Raw genomic sequence first — 17,340 nt, forward strand, 5'->3', positions numbered from 1 at the left:
AAGATACCCAACGTTTATCTAAATTATAACTATTTAATTACTTAACTTGTTTACGAAATTTCAACCACAATGAATTGTACTTAGTGCTGCTAAGTACGTCTCGGGTCATTAAGTTATGATAAAAATTTAAAACCCCAACTTTTATTCTCGATTATTGTTATTACACATACATTTTATTTCCTCTATGAATAATCACTGTTGTCGTTACTTATATGTTGTTCTTCTTTAATTTATATCCCCTTAATTATTAATCCTATTTATTTACTGACAATATAACTTTGAATAAATATAGAAAACACACAATATAAGAAAAATAGATTAAAATGATAGAATGATTACTGAAAAAATTTTTATTATCAATAATGCCAGTTAATATACAGTTATATAAAAATTTTTACAAACAATATATTCCATTAAGTACAGACAAATTAATAAAATCTTTATGTTATTTTTTACAATTATGATTAAACAATTTCGCCAAAATGTAGATTTGAAAAGAAATTGCTGACAATTGTTATCAATTAGGAGTTAATAAATTCCTGCCTACAAAATTTGAGGTCCGAATTATAAAAATGACATGAAGGTTTTAATGAAATTTATTTTTTAAATTTCGTTCAACTCCTAATTGATAACGACTGTAAGTAATTTTTTTTTATGTACAGCATATCGTTAATGACAGTCAACTTTTCTGTATTAAGAGACGTAATAATAATAATATCCAATAGTTCTCTTCTTTTTTGTGAAATTCGCTATTTAAATTTACTGGCGATTCTAATTCTAAAAGCAACTAACAATAAGTATCGATATCAATTATTTGTTTATTACTTAATAATTTCATTTTATTTTAATTATTATGATGATTTAAACATACACAGTAAAAAATATTGTGTATTTGTGTCGAAAACGGTTTGTGTTAAACTAACACAAAGTTTGTGTCACTCATTGTAACATAAAAAATGTGTTATACACTCTTTATTAACACATTTTGTGTGTTACTGTGGAATTTTTGCGCCCTCTTGTGGCGATATTTCAACATAATCTTTGTGTTAAAAAAGGGTTACACAAAGTTTGTGTCGAAATTTCAACACAAATTTTGTGTCAACCGTTTTTAACACACAAACTGTGTTGATTTTACACAATATTTTTTACTGTGTACGCGCATCAATAATTTGTACTTATTATTAATTGTTGCCATTACCGATGCGTCAAGAATTTTATCATCAGTTTTGTTTATTACGAAATTGAGTAATTTTACACACCTCAAGCGCGAAAGCGCTGGTGTGCTTTATGATCGCTCTAAATTTTTAAAAATTTAATCATTCTCTTCGAGCTCGAAAATACGTTTGTATGCTGTTGTTTTCGAAAAAGAACGTTTTTTACCATTTTTTCTTCAACGATATCTCTCAAACGAATTAACCAATTGGGACGGTTGAGGTGGCAATCGACGCGTTTTATCAAGTTCTAAAGCTGATCGAATTTTGAAATTGATTTATCGAGTCGATTTTGAGATATTTCAAAAAAACTAAAAAAAAAAATTTTTTAATTCTTTCGACAACGGTTTCTCTTGAACGAATAAAGCGATTTTAATGGTTGAGGTGGTATTCGACGCGGCTTATAAAGCTCTAGAGCCCAGTCCATTTTGAAATCAATCCATCGAGCACATTAAAAGTTATCCAAAAAAAACATTTTTGAAAAAACTTTATTTTTGGAATATCACGGAACGAGCCCTACCGATCAAGCTCAATTTTCTTTCAGCTTCAAGGTATTGACAAGCCGCGTCGAATGACACCTTAAAGTTCAAAATCGGTTCATCCGTTCAAAAGATACAGGTATTTACATACACAGAAGAAAAGGTTGACTTGGCCCAAGATAATTTTTGCCTTCATTTTTTTTCTCTTGGGCTGAGTAATTGGGTTTTTTTAATCCGAGAACATTTTCTTCGACTAATATTATAAAAATATTGTGTCAAGAATAAATAAATTTTAATTCAAGTTAAATAATCTTGATTCAAGAATAATTATTTTAAATCAAATTTATTTTGTTTCCAACCAAGTAAAAAAAACTATCAAAACAAGATACTTTTCTGTCTTGGTTGGTGAGTATAGTAAATTGTCACAATATATATCAACATCTCAAACCAAGAACTTTTTTTGCGTGGCAGAAGAACATTTACTGTCAGTTTGAGAAAACTACATTATCGACTCAAGACAACGGTCTATTGTAATGAGAAAATTTTAATTTTGATTTAAATAAATTATAATCTTAACTTAATAAAATAACTTTTCTTGAATCATGCAAATATTTACTTCACGGAAGACATAAAATTCTCCCATTGATGATTTTTTTTTCTTGACTTAAAAAAAATGTAGTCTCGATTCAAGAAAATAAATGACTCTACTTGAAAAAATATATCGTCCTATATTTTTGAGTGAATTTAACCTAGTATAAATATTAAATGTTGTGAAGCAGGAAATTATATGTGTACATTCAGAATATCACGATACAGCAGTAGAGGGGATAAGAAATAAACATCCTCGATTAATGGTTTATGAATAACGTAAGAAAAAATAAATGGTTTGCTATGGTAGGAATCGAACCCAGACCGATTCGGCATCACGCGAGAGCTTTACCAGTTATGCTATCCGATCATTCCCTGAAAATTCGTTTACTTTACCTATATCCAGTAAGCACACTGTACAATGTAGAGTCTACACTACCGCCACTTTAGTATAGTACAGTTAGCTTTCCCAAGAGAATTTTTGCGTTGGGCCGTGAACGCAGTTGCTGTTGGTTCAAACGTCTACGCTCACTCGCCGCAACACAACAAAATACTTGAACCAAGATATTTCTTACCATTGAGTCGAGTACTTTTAATTCTTGACTCGAGTCACAAATTATCTTGATTCAAAATATATTATTCTTAAACAAAGTATATTTTACTTTTCGGACAATTGATTATATATTGGAGCAAAATATTTAATTTTCTCACTTTAAGAAAATATTTCTTACTTCAAGAAACATATATTATATCGGTTGAATAAAAAAAAAATCTTATGCCAAGATGACTAAATTTAAGAAAATTTTATTCTTGAACCAAGAAAATTTTCGTTTTCATTCAAAATTGCAAAAAATATTCTTGCGGCAAGAAAAAATTTCTTGCGCCAAGATATCCTTTTTTTCTGTGTACGTACGTACGTACATACATACATACATACATACACTCGGACATCATTCTGAAAATAGTCAGAATAGCTTCCTAGGACCTCAAAACGTCGACATCTGATGAAAATTCGATTTTTGTAAATCGGACCGAAACCAATAACTTCCCGAATTTTTGAAAATTTACAATTTTCTTAGCGGGAAGTTAAAAATAAAAGTTATGAATGTAATATGCCTTTTTGACATCTGTTCTCGCGGTATGTAGAACTGAAGTCACATTATGTCTTAAAATGGTCGATAATTATCAACAATTGGATTAAATTCCTTTTGGTGAGTTTCGTTGACAGCTAAAACGTACCCCCATAGTTTCATTGCAGTTGAACAAACACGTTGAATTTCTTCAACTTCTGTAAAATTCATTTCATTACGCCATTGAACAGGCGCCTTTTTTGAATCCCGGAATGAACTGAAATTATCGCCTGAATTATTTTTTTTATAACTGCTGCCTTTAAAGTTCAATATTCGAGCGTCGTGTGGCGCGAGTAAAATAGGTCTTTCTCTCGATAGCTCGACGAAACTATAGAACGATGTCGAAAAATCAGCTGTTGGACTTTTCAGCATGATTTTACTGTGCTGAAAAGTAATTGCCTATAGGAAATGTATACAAATTACCTAGCAACCGTCGTTCACTCGAGTTAGAAAAAGATAGTGATACTTTTTTCTCCATATACTCCTACTGTCGCATTTATCCTGAAATTCGCACATGCGCAAATAGAAAGACGACAATTGGAAACCTGCATAGTGATCATATGTTTCTTATTCTTATTGAATATCATAACTTGTGTGTTTGTATTGTGAAAATAATATTATTATCATATTATTAATCGTTCAATAAAAATTTTCACATTATTAAAAACAGTCAGAGATTTTAATTAATAAAATTAATAAACTAATTAATAGAATTCAATTGAAAAATAAAACATGAATAGATTGTTATTATTTACACTTGTACAATTGTTTATATTTAGAAGGTAATTTTTTATTCTCTAAATGATTGAATTCCTCTCGATTAAACTTTAAAGGCAGTCGTTATAAAAAATATTGTTCGATACAAAGGATTAAAAAGAGGGATACGGTATGCATGTATTGTCAACACTCGTCTAGGGATATGTTACATTCACAACGAGAACTCGTACCTACATCTCTCTCGCACTTGCTTCGCTCGTGCGAGAAAGATGTATGTACTCGTTCTCGTTGAGAATGCGGCATAACCCAAGACTTGTGTCGCCAATCCAAGCATGCCGCAAACCCTCTTTTTAATCCTACGTATCGAAAATAGCTATAGTATGTGTTTCCAAAAACTTTTTCACATTTGAATGAAAGTTCAGACCATAAAATTCAAACATTTCTTTCGCTTTATGCTGAGGATCGAGAGATAGATCTTCATACACCGTACGACTCTAGAAAATAAATTTATCAAATAGATGAATTAATAATCGATGCAGAATTTAGAATTTTTTAAATGTCGTACTTGAAAGCATGTGGATATTTTTTTTTAAGCTTGGCGGCGACTTTATAATCTGATACCATGTCGTTACACAGAACTTTTGGATCTGAGCAATCAGTAGAATTTTGACACCATTCAAGTCGCCTACGCGATTGCATTGTTCCTCGTGGATCTCTTACTAATAAAATCATGCGAACTCCCAGGCTACGATCGAAAATATTGAATAATTGATTAATAATCATATAGATATGTAACTAAAAATAATTAAATACATTACTATTCGTCCTCCAGTAACAATTGAGCATATTCCAGTGGTAGCGCATTTAGTTTCATCGATTGAAATGGATATAGCTGACAAACTGCTGTTAAAAATACTGGATCCGAGCACAAATCTCTTTGATTTTTACAGTAGGACGATAATCCTTGATTTTTATCGTAAACCCATGGCAACGATGCACCGAAATCTATAAAGTGTTCTACACACAATCGAATAATTATGTTCTTGATTTTTAAATTTATCTAACACAGTAGAATTTCTTCCGAAATTTCCACTGTTCTAACGCTAAAAATATCTTATATATTTGAGCGAAAACTTTGAAATATTAGTCATATTGTAGCTACATTAGACGCCACACATAAATAAGAATTTTAACTCACGCAATTTATTATATTCACAATTGAAAAATGCATGAATATTTTTAATTGCAGCATCTACTAACAGGGGACCTCGTATCCGTATATCACCAAAGTCCTGCAGTGGTTCGGCATAATAAAAATTAGCTGGATGTGAATTAATAATGGCACTAGTAAAAGAACTTCCGGTTCTCCAGCCAGCAACAAGAACACTTCTCATTGGCCTTCCACCTCTTTTTATCAACAAATCATCAAGATTGCTACAGAAATAAAAAAGAAAAACATAACGCCTCAATTTTTAAATATCATAACTATATAGTAAAATAAAATCTATATAATATCTTATATTGCGACTAAATTTTCCATTGGGGAACTCGTAATTTTCCATTTCCTGTTCGATGTCACGTCATCGCTGATCAACGATATTCTGAATCTTTGTCAAACGATTTCCTTCCTTTAAAAAAAAAATGGATCGATTTTATATTTTATTTGAGAAATTTTTTATCACATACAGTAATAGAATACAATTAATTGCATTACTATGCATTGAATATAAATTTTTAATATTGATCGTACGGAAATTTTGTAAAGCAACCGATAACTATTCTCAATAAATAGATTTTGAAATCACTTGATATTGCACGATGTTTTTGTATGACAGAAAATAATTTATTTTTTTAATTATATTAAATATCTAAATAAAATGACGATAAATTCTTCACTCACTGATATAATTGGCTGTGGCTGGTACTCAATAATTTTATTACGAGGATCAAAAACTAATACAAAGAAGCAAAAGAACATAAGAACAAAGAGAACAAAACCTATTCCTCTGGATATCGCAATTGCTGTAAATAAATTATGAAAATAATTTAAATAAATTACAATTAATGTTAATGAGCCGATTACATTCACTTTCACTTACATCTGAACTTTTCCGTTGTCATTTTATTCTACGTTACTCTACTGCAGATCCAAATAATGAAATAATTTATTTAAAATTAAATATCAAAGCTATGAATGGTGTTCGTTCTGTTTAAGGTACGTACTAACTGATCGACAAACCATTAGGCTCCCTAAAAATAGCTAACGTTTATCTAAATTACAACTATTTAATTACTTTATTTGTTTACGAAATTCCAAACATAATAAATTGTACTTGGTACTGCTAAGTACACCTCGGGCCATTAAATCATTATAGAAATTTTAAATAAAACTTGTAAGCCAACGTAGTGCTGATATACCGATAAATTTGTGATCTTAAATATTAAACAAATATTACAACAGTCAATAAAAAATATATTTTACAATAGGAACAGCTTTTCGAACGACAGTCTATCGATATTTTCCCCTCTACTAATGCTTTATAAAAAATAAACGGTGATAATAAATATATATTAAAATTAATACACAAATTAACATTATTTATTTATCCGAGCGTTGTTTCTGATAAAGTAAAGACAAAAATTCAACAATGTATTAAATCTTAAAGTCATATTCAAATATTGTAATAATAAAATGTTTTAAATTAAAATACCCAACAATCAGATTTAACAATTATTATTTTAATTTTCTTATTCACTGTACAAATTTTCTGGTGATTTTATTCTACAGACTGTTGACAACAACTATTCATATTAATTATTCATTTATTGTTAAATAATTTAATTTAAATTTACTTATTATGATGATTTAAACATTTACATACACATTAATTATATATTTACATATGAAGATTTCTTCTTATCACCGCCATATATCAATAATTTTATTATCAGTTTTGTTTATTGCGATATTGAGTAATTTGTTTTATTTCAGAGCCCTCAAATTTAAATAAAAATCAATTTTACTCGAAATTAAAGTTATAAATATTTATTTATTTAAATCCCTCGGCAATTTTACAATAGAAATTACAAAAGTAATAAAGTCCAAAGTGTTATGCTAAAATAATAACAACTATGGTATCATATTAAATGCCCTTTTGATATATTTTCATGTGGTATATACAACTAAGGTCAAACTATGTAAATCGTTTATTTGAGAAACCCTATAAGTCAAGAAAACAAAATTTTTCAGGAAACACGAAAAACATTTTTTTGGAAAAACTTTACATTAAAATAATAAATTAATAATTGAATACAAAAATTTTAGCGTCTTTGAAAAAGATTTCAACAAGAAAAATTTAATTTTTTAACAGAAACTACTTAAAAAAATCATTTAAAGTTGATTGACTTATGGGGCTTCTCAACCAAACGGAAAAAAAAGTTATAAAATCATTGTTTTTTTAAATGTTTCCACTCAAATCATTCATTACACTCACTGATAAAATGAAGTATTAAATATGTATTTGAACTCTGAAACTCAAAAATTACAAAAAATTATAATTAATTTGAAGATTATAATTAGTCATATAACAGTCAACAATAAAACAACATTTGAAATAAATTTCCCAAAAAAGCGCGAATTTTAAATAAAAAAAAAAAAAAACGATTTCTGTAAAACTAAAACTGCATATGTTTATTTGAGTCATTGACTTATGGGGTTTCTCAATTAAATGAAATTGCTGTAAACACGTTAATTTCTTATTAAACGCTGATTTGATTCATATTTTGATTGATTTCTATGGAGGAACATCCAAAGAACCCAAAAATGCAAAAAACCTAATTTCGTAAAAAACATGACTTATGGGGTTTCTCGAATAAACGATTCACGTATTAAAATGGTCGATAATTATCAACAATTGGGTTAAATTCCTTTTGGTGAGTTTCGTTGACAGCTAGAACGTACCCCCACAGTTTCATTGCAGTTGAACAGGCACGTTGAATTTCTTCAACTTCTGTAAAATTCAAATCATTCCGCCAGTGAATAGGCGCCCTTTTTAAATCACGGAACGAACTGTAACTATTGCCTGAAGTATTTATAGTATGTGTTTCCAAAAACTTTTCCACATTCGAATGAAAGTTCAGACCATAAAATTCAAACATTTCTTTCGCTTTATGCTGAAGGATGCAAAAATTATAATTTTTCAAATGTCGTACTTGAAAGTATGTGGATATTTTTTTTTAAGCTCGACGGCAACTTTATGATCTGATACCATATCGTTACACAGAACTTGTGGATCTGAGCAATCAGTAGAATATTGACACCATTCAAGTCGTCCACGCGATTGCATGATTCCTCGTGGATCTCTCACTAATAAAATCATGCGGGCTCCCAGGCTAGAATTAAAAGTATTCGAAAATTAATTAATACTTATATTCATATAGAATTGCATAATAATTAAAAAGATTACTGCTTGTCCTCCAGTAACAATTGAGCAGATTCTAATGGCAGCCGAGTAAATTTCATCTGTTGTAAAGGATACAACCGACAAACTGCAGTTAAAAATATTGGATCCGAGCATAAGTCTCTTTGATTAACACAATGCGGCCACAAACCTTGATTGTCATTGTAAACCCATTGGTCGGGTTTGACGAAATCTATAAGGTGTTCTACGCACAATCGTGCAATTATGTTATTTCTTTTTCAAATTCGCCTCTCAGTTAATCTGCTACCAAAATTTTCATAAATTAACGTTAAATAATTGTCATTTATTCAAATGAAAACTGTAAATTATAATCATACGTCAGCCGAAAGAACGTCACATGAAGAGATAAATTTCAACTTACGTAATTTATCAAATTTACAATTAAAAAATGTATAAATATTTTTAATTGCAGCATTAACTAATAGGGGACCTCGAATGCGCACATGACTAAAGTCCTGCAGTGGTTCGTCTAAATAAAAATTAGCAGGATGTGAATTAATAATGGCACTAGTAAAAGAACTTCCGGTTCTCCAGCCAGCAATAAGAACACTTCTCATTGGTCGACCGCCTTTTTCCATTAATAAGTCATCAAGATTGCTAAATAAATAAACAAAATACATGACGCCACAACTTATAAATCTTATTATCATAAATTAGAATATATCTATATTAGGGTGCTTCATTTCGGAGCCAGATTTTTAACTTCCCGCTGAGAAAATCGATGATTTTCAAAAAATTCGGGAAGTTATTGATTTCACCCCGATTTTCAAAAACCGGGTTTTCATCATGTCGACATTTGAAGGTGCTAGGATGCTATTCTGACATTTTCAGGGCGATGTCTGTATGTATGTATGTATGTATGTATGTATGTATGTATGTATGTGTGTGTGTGTGTGTGTGTGTGTGTGTGTGTGTGTGTGTGTGTGTGTGTGTGTGTGTGTGTGTGTGTGTGTGTGTGTGTGTGTGTGTGTGTGTGTGTGTGTGTGTGTGTGTGTGTGTGTGTGTGTGTGTGTGTGTGTGTGTGTGTGTGTGTGTGTGTGTGTGTGTGTGTGTGTGTGAAGAAGTTAAACTTTTTTTTCGTTCAAAACGTTGATTTTTTGGCAAGAGATGACTTATTTTCTGTAGCCAAGAATTTTTTTTCTTAAACCAAGAAATTTTCAATTCCGCTTCAAAAATAAATTTTTTTGGAGCAAAAGAATTTTTTTAAACAGAAAATTTCATCATTTGTAGATGTTAATTTGATTCATACATATATTCAATAGCTCGTTTATAATAAATAATTTGTGCTTGTCAGCATTTACATATTAAAATTAATAGCTAATGTGACATTCAAGCTTATTTAATGCATGATCAGATATCGGTATATAAATGCGCATTTTCCTGATTAAAGATATTCATTACATTCAACAGCGAATCGTAAGATTGTATCTCTGGACAAATGTTAGTATAAATTTTTTTTTCATCGTAATCATTTTTCTTAATTATTATTAATATCTGTTATTTTATTTTTATACTAATAAAAAGTTTACTTTTAAATGACAAATAACTAACCCAACTACATGGAATTTTATAATTTGTAATTGACTTAAATACTCTGCTAGATGTCGTCTATCGTTTCACGATTAATGTCAAAGTAGGTCTAATTCATACCTCCATAAATCTGAGTAGGTCAAACTCCAGTCTTTGTAAGTCTACGTTGGTTCCCGAGTCGAAATCTCAAGTCTGTTTTAATCGTAAAAGTTTCCGAACCCTTTGAAGTCTCATTTACCGCCTAAAACGAGACCTGTTTTGAGCGTCCCGGGTCAAAAATAAAACTTGATTCAAGCTCGCTTCACCTTATTTTCTTTCGAAGTGATCGATTTGCCGACGATTTTTCGATAAGATCTCGACTTTTTCGACTTAAATTAAATTTTTTTCAACTTTTTGAACTTTTTTCATCATAGTTGCAACTTACTTCAACTTATTCATATTTTTTCATCTTAGTTTCAACTTATTTCAACTTATTCATATTTTTTTATCATACTCGGGAAAAAATGTTCAGGCCTGATCAGACATGAGCAGGCATGAGTCTTCAGGCCTGATCAGACATGAAAAATGACCATGCCTGGCCAGGCCTGATCAGGCATGTGCAGGTCTGATCAGGTCTGTTCATGCCTATTCTGGTAAAACGATTATATATAAAAAATGGTCCTATATAATTATGTATAATTATGCATAACTATATACAATTATATATGATTATTTCTATAAAAATGAAAAAAAAAAATAAAAAATATGGGAGTGTCTAGGATTCGAACCGTGGACCTTGCGCTTGAAAGTTCGCCTCGTTACCTGTTGACCTAAGAGATTGAGTTGAAAAGTAGGTCTCGTACGAACTTCAAGTACTGAAAGTCTTAAGACTCATGCCTGATCAGGTCTGATCCTTTTTTTCCGGGTTATACGTGATAGATTCTTGGTCAAAAAATTTTATATCTATGAACAGACATAACCAGGCATGAACAGGCCTGATCAGGCCTGAGCTTGTTCAACGCTTCAGACATTAACAGACATGGACATGCATGAACAGACATGGACAGGTATGATCAGGCCTGAACGCATATAACGCTTCAGACATGAACAGACATGGTCAGGCATGAACAGACATGGACAGGTATGATCAGGCCTGAGTGTATTTAACGCCTCAGACATGAACAGGCATGGATAGGTATGATCAGGCCTGATCATGTCTAATCTCAGGTCTGATCATACATGAACAGGTATGATCAGGTCTAATTTCAGGCCTGATCATACATGAACAGGCATGGTCAGGACTGATCATTTTTTCCCGGGTAGTTTGAACTTATTCGCCTTTGCTTCGAGCACGATAGTCATTAACCTTACTTTTGACTTGCTAAACCAAGTCGAAAATAAGTTATATATTCGCCTTACTTCCGCCTTTATATATACAAATTATTTCACCTTAGTTTTGACTTTTTTGTCTTATAATTTAAGTCGAATAAGTCTAAACCAAGTCAATTTCGACTTGATTTCAACTTTTTCGTCTTAAATCGTGACTATGTAAGCTAGTTAAAAAAAGTCGAGTTTGTCTTGTGAAAAACGGCTCCCAATTTCGACTTGGTAAACCAAGTCTAAATCAAGTTTTATTTTTGACCCGGGGTAGATGACGGTTTGGAAAAATAAATGTACGATTAAACCAGACCTGAGCAGTACCGTTTTAATCGTAAAGGTTATCAAAAGGTGTACCATTATTATTATTCTTTAACTTATTCATTATTATTATTATCATGACTTATTATTATTTTACGACTAACTTATAACCCACCTCAGACAAGATCCAAATTTATCGGCCGTGGCGTAGAGGGTAAAACAATAGTCTGGCGAGCGTTATAGGTTTGAATCTTGGGTAGGGCGAAAATATTTAATAATTTATATTTCATAAGTTAAGCGTATGTGTAATATCTAAGTGTGTAGTGTGATTATATCTCTATAAAACGAATAAGAGTCACCTCTCCTGACCTTGAAACTATAAAATCCTATCTCCAAATACGATCCAGAGTAAAAAAAAAATAAAAATTTTGCTTCTGTTGAAAATTGATACATCAAAAAATTAATTAAATAATTGTTATAAGAAACTAACAACTGTGCATTTCAGAAATAAAATAAAATATTCAAAATTATAATTCTTTCTCTTTAAACTAAATATTTCAGCTCTGCGCTACTCGCAACATCGCCCGTGTACCTACTTTTATGACCGTCCCGGGTTCGGGGCCATAAAAGTTAATCCTTTCCGTACACAGCGCGAGCCTTTCACCCGCATACGCAGCTCTTCTACGCGAACATTTGGTCGCCAGATTTCGTTCCCTTTTTTTTATACATAACTTTTTATTATAAATAATTTTACAGAACTTTCTCACGCTCTTAGGAAAATGGAAAACTCGAGAAACTTCCAAACCAGTTTTGTGAACCTTTTGTTAGCATACTGGCAGTCTGCACCAACTCGTTGCCGTTGTCACCAGTCAGTCATTCTCTGACCTCTCGTACCGAGCACATCAAGTGCTTCCGAATTGTCAATTTTCCTGACCAGCTTCGCAGCAGTTTACAAATATCAGTTTACTCAATCCTTTCTTAAACACAGTGAAAATAATAACCGTTCAGTTCCAATTAATCCTAGTTTAGCGAGCAATTATTACCATCAAGAAACAAGTACGCAGCATCCAGAGTAATCAGCAGCTCGTGGTCATCTTTCATCTGCATCAGCTCACCCCGCACTGGTGTGACCGTGACATCCAGCCGCAGACCACCAGCACTCCACCAACAAACTCAGGTCTAAGTAAATTACAACCTGGGTTACTTTCGGTATTTACACAGATTCAATTGCTATTCTCTCTCGCATGTTGTCAATACTCTGACGCTCTAAGTGGGTCGCGCTCTAATGACTGACCTTTTGCCAGTTCGTCACAAGGTCTTCCTGAGTCTGGTCCCGGTTCACTTGCGACCGGGGCATCACCTTGTGACTCGTCAGTAGTTATAGCGGACCACATCTACTCTGGAGAGTCCTTTCGGGTATTCTCTCCTTACCGAGCGCACCATAATGGCTGACCTGCCCCCAGTCTTCGCCAAGGCCTTACCCCAGACTGGTCCCTGGTTCTCCGCGACCGGGACACCGCCTTGGCGACCCGTCAGTCGTTGTGGTGGATCGGCTAGATGAGAGTTTCGAGAGGTACCTACTGGATTCTCCCCTGACTAGTCCGCATCTGACCTCTTTCAGTACGTCATAAGCTCTTCCAGTGTCTGGTCCCGGCTCACCTGCGGCCGGGGCACCTCCTGGTGAACTGTCAGATGCCCTAGCAGACAGCATCATCTTCCCCTAATATTACTGTTATTATTATATTTCACATTATTATTATTTCAGGTCTGATTTGATCGTAACTATGTCAGAATGGGACAAAACTCCTATGATTACGATCGAAACAGACCTGAAATTTCGACTCGGGTTCATTTCAAGCTTTAACAATTATTATGTCCTAAAAAATTTAATATAAGTTTTCAATGCTCATTTAGGTTCAAAGTATTCCTTAGATTTCGACTCGGTTATTTTTATGCAGAGTTTTATACAATTTTTTCAGTTTTAATAGAATAAAAATAAAATTTCGATTACAGTTCCTATCAATCGAATACTTGATTGAAAAGATGTCGAAACTATTTTTCTTGATGATTTTATCCTTAGTTGGATTGTTGGCTTTGACTGGTGTCAATGCCAATTCACAGTGCTGGGAAAATGAAGACACTCAAGGCTGTCTGAACAAATGGGTGAGTTCAAAAGAATCAACGTTTGAGACAACAATTAACAACTTATTGAAAATACAAATTTTCATATGTTCAAATTCGTCCAATAATAGTTCGATAAAATCTAACGCATTTAAAAATTTTTTTTTCAGTGCCATGCAATTCAAGGATACTATTGTTGTAAAGGTTACAGATGTTATTCAGGCGTGTTGGATTCTGGACATTGTATAAAAGAATGAGGATTACTTCAAAATTGAGCACGTAATATATACATATATATATGAGACCGTTGGCAAAGTGAATATTGACAGATCTTCTTTCAACAATTTCATTTTATTTTTTTTTTTTAAATTAATAATACATTTTGTTAATTCAAAAATTGTATCTGATAAAAAACTAAAATTCTATTTTGGCTTAAAAATATTAACTGAGCGCTAAAATTTAACCATCAAAATTTTCCTCTTTCCTTGGATTTATTTTACTTGTATTTTTTATCATTATTTTCATCAGTCATAAATTTTTCATAAATTTGTTGTATTATGACCCGGGTCAAAAATAAAACTTGATTTAGACTTGCTTCACTTTATTTTCTTTTGAAGCTATCGATTTGCCGACGATTTTTCGATAAGATGTCGACGTTTTCGACTGAAACTAAATTTTTTTCAACTTTTTGAACTTTTTTCATCTTAGTTTCAACTTATTTCAACTTATTCATATTTTTTGATCTTAGTTTGAACTTATTCGTCTTTACTTCGAGCACGATAGACATCCACCTTACTTTTGACTTGCTGAATCAAGTCGAAAAAAAGTTATTTATTCGCCTTACTTTCGCATTAATATATAAAAATTATTTCACCTTAGTTTAGACTTTTTCGCCTTATATTTTAAGTAGAATAGGTCTAAACCAAGTCAATTTCGACTTGATTTCAACTTTTGTGTCTTGAATCGTGACTAAGAAAGCCAGTTAAGTATAAACCAAGGCGAAAACTCATTGTGCTTCATATCTCCGCAAAAAAAGTCGAGTTGGTCTGTGAAAAACTGCTCCAAATTTCGACTTGGTAAACCAAGTCTAAATCAAGTTTTATTTTTGACCCGGGAATGCTCTGTTGTTATCTCGGTATCTTCCAAAATATCGATTCTAGAGATTTAGTGCTAAGGATCTCTTGTGTAGAGAATTAAATTTACTATAAAAACGTTCCATACATTTTTACGATAACACTGATAGTTAAGTCAATATTTACGACTAAACATACATCGCATAATTGCTTTCTAAGATAAAAATTTACAATTATTTTGGACTCTAATATATTCCTCCAAATTATCACAGCTCCAAAATCATGATAAGGCTCTCACTTTCTTGTCATATAGTTTACTACATATATAACTTTATATCAGTATTTCAAATTTTTTAAGATATTTATCACTTAGACTTTATTATTATCAGCAAATTGCATCCTCCACATATATAGTTTTATATACATACATTTTTAACATATTGTGAGTTTTCTCAATAGTTACAAGTATGGACAGAGCTTTCATTTAAGGCCGCTTTAACAAAATTATAAAATTAACGCATACAAAATATACATAGATTTATAATAATCAGTCAAGATTATCAATTATAAATTATGAATTATTAATAAAAATTAATCATCAGAATCCTCTTATAATAAAACTTGTAAAATATTATCGTTTTCAGTATTTTTAATCAGAAATATGTATAAAGTATAAAATTAATAATAAAAAAGTATACTCTATTATGTATATAATAAAAAAAAACCCAAGCAACCCGAGACGAAAAATTCAAGTCTCTCTGAGTCTCTGAGAGTCTCTAGAAGGCTCGCTGAGTCTTGCTGAGTCTCTCTGAATCTTCCTGAGTCTCTCTGAGTCTCCATTTTAAAGACCAGCAGACAATCGTGTTTCACATGGTCTCTTTGAGTCTCCCAGAGTCTCTCATTCAGAGACTATGAAAGACTCAGACTATAAAATTTCCCAGCAAACATTAAGTCTCCCAACACGAGACTTAAAGAGACAACTTACAGACTGTAAAATTTTTTAAGCAAACATGTAGTCTTTCAACACGAGACTTGGAGAGACTAGAGACTGTAAAATTTCCCAGCAAACATTTAGTCTCCCAACACGAGACTTACAGAGACTAAAAACTGGGAATTTCCCAACAGCTTTAAAATTTATCTCTTCAACAAGACCAAACAGTAACAAAAATTTTATAAGTAGGGTACGTTTATCTACGAACAATAGTGTATGTACATATAATAAAATTGGTACTACATTAGGCAGTAATATTTTTACACGTACAATATTTTCGTAGGTTGGTGTAAATTTGTAGGTTTGTGTCCAGAAAATAATATTTTAAAGATTCATTCCGAACTGAACCTTCGAATCGGATAGTTTGCTTGAAATATCAGTGGATATCGTGTTGTGTTTCACAGTGTTAAAAAAATGTTCGTTTTAGTTTTTTGGATTAAAACCTTGCAAAAGTCTGTTATTAACGAAAAAGACATTTGCATTCCATCGAGCCCAGACGTTACAGCAGAAGTAGGGGATATTGTACTATAGTGAAATGGGGAAAATCGAAGTCTCAAACGAAGATTCTCCGATACATCAGTAAGTTATTAAAAATAGTAAAACTTGTAATATAACAATAGTATATTACACACCGAGGGAAGTAAAGTAAGAAATGTCTCAGATCACATGTAATTGTTGGCCGAGGCGAAGCCGAGGTCAACAAACATGTGATCTGAGGCTTTCTTATTTACTTCCCGAGGAATGTATACTATTTTTCTCCTCGACGGAGGCGGAAAGCGGCAACTTCGTTTTGCACAGCGGGACGAAAGTTGACGCTTTCCGCCCGGAGGTGAGAAAAATAATTTTCACAACTTCGTAAAGATTAAAAAAATTTTTTTTTTCTCTATTTTCTCTATCTATTTAATGAAATCTCTGTTCATATTCATAGGGTCTAAAGAAGAATTAGAAAAAATAAATGTTGGGGAAAGATGGGAACATCATTGATAAAGCAACAAGAAACTCGAAAAAAAAACAATTCAACAAAAATATTGCAGAGAAAAAAAGTTTTAGTAAATTCAAACTATTATCTCAAAAAGCTTGTAAGCAAACTGAGAAATATTATAATGAAGAACTTTTATCGAGTTTACTTGAAAAAAATTGCGAAGATAAAGATAATTACACAGATGACGATGAGATAGTAGCCGATACAATTCGAGATGACAATAAAACATCAGAAATCGATGAAATCAGTAAATCATGTTATATTTCAGTTTCCGATAATAGTATTAGTACCACGTGCGAACTTTGTTCATCATTGCCTGTAAGTAAGTATTTGCATTCATTTCTATAACAATAATTTATTATTGTTTATTTTCATTTTAATTTTTCATACATTTATTTATTTTAGCATTAATTACTGCAT

At 31.8% G+C, this 17,340-nt stretch overlaps 2 protein-coding genes and 1 long non-coding RNA gene across 6 annotated transcripts; 2 read left to right on the plus strand and 1 right to left on the minus strand.

The window, feature by feature from the left end:
• The first annotated feature begins 3,678 nt into the window (after positions 1-3,678).
• On the plus strand, positions 3,679-5,929 carry LOC130678410 (uncharacterized). Its single transcript, XR_008991818.1, has 2 exons — positions 3,679-4,190; positions 5,375-5,929. It is a non-coding gene; the product is annotated as an uncharacterized LOC130678410 (long non-coding RNA).
• LOC130678406 (carbohydrate sulfotransferase 4-like) lies at positions 4,161-5,519 on the minus strand. Its single transcript, XM_057485569.1, has 4 exons — positions 5,324-5,519; positions 4,944-5,142; positions 4,691-4,870; positions 4,161-4,619 (listed from the first exon to the last, which is right to left on the minus strand). The coding sequence occupies exons 1-4, from the start codon at positions 5,517-5,519 to the stop codon at positions 4,544-4,546; spliced, it is 651 nt and encodes a 216-aa protein (XP_057341552.1). The 3' UTR covers positions 4,161-4,543.
• Positions 5,930-9,967: 4,038 nt separating the features above from the next.
• On the plus strand, positions 9,968-17,340 carry LOC130678409 (uncharacterized). 4 transcript variants are annotated; one of them, XR_008991816.1, is made up of 6 exons: positions 9,968-10,046; positions 13,767-13,916; positions 14,045-16,128; positions 16,222-16,517; positions 16,867-17,242; positions 17,326-17,340. XR_008991816.1 is itself a non-coding variant. In XM_057485573.1 (3 exons), exons 1-3 carry the CDS (start codon positions 9,975-9,977, stop codon positions 14,129-14,131), a joined length of 309 nt encoding a protein of 102 aa, XP_057341556.1. In that variant the 5' UTR covers positions 9,968-9,974; the 3' UTR covers positions 14,132-14,315. The 4 variants fall into 4 exon arrangements, 1 of the variants encoding a protein (XP_057341556.1); XR_008991817.1 differs by having other exon boundaries at positions 14,045-16,517; positions 16,867-17,238; XR_008991815.1 differs by having other exon boundaries at positions 14,045-17,242.

Source organism: Microplitis mediator, chromosome 2 (genome assembly GCF_029852145.1).
Source record: "Microplitis mediator isolate UGA2020A chromosome 2, iyMicMedi2.1, whole genome shotgun sequence".
Lineage (NCBI taxonomy): Eukaryota > Metazoa > Arthropoda > Insecta > Hymenoptera > Braconidae > Microplitis > Microplitis mediator.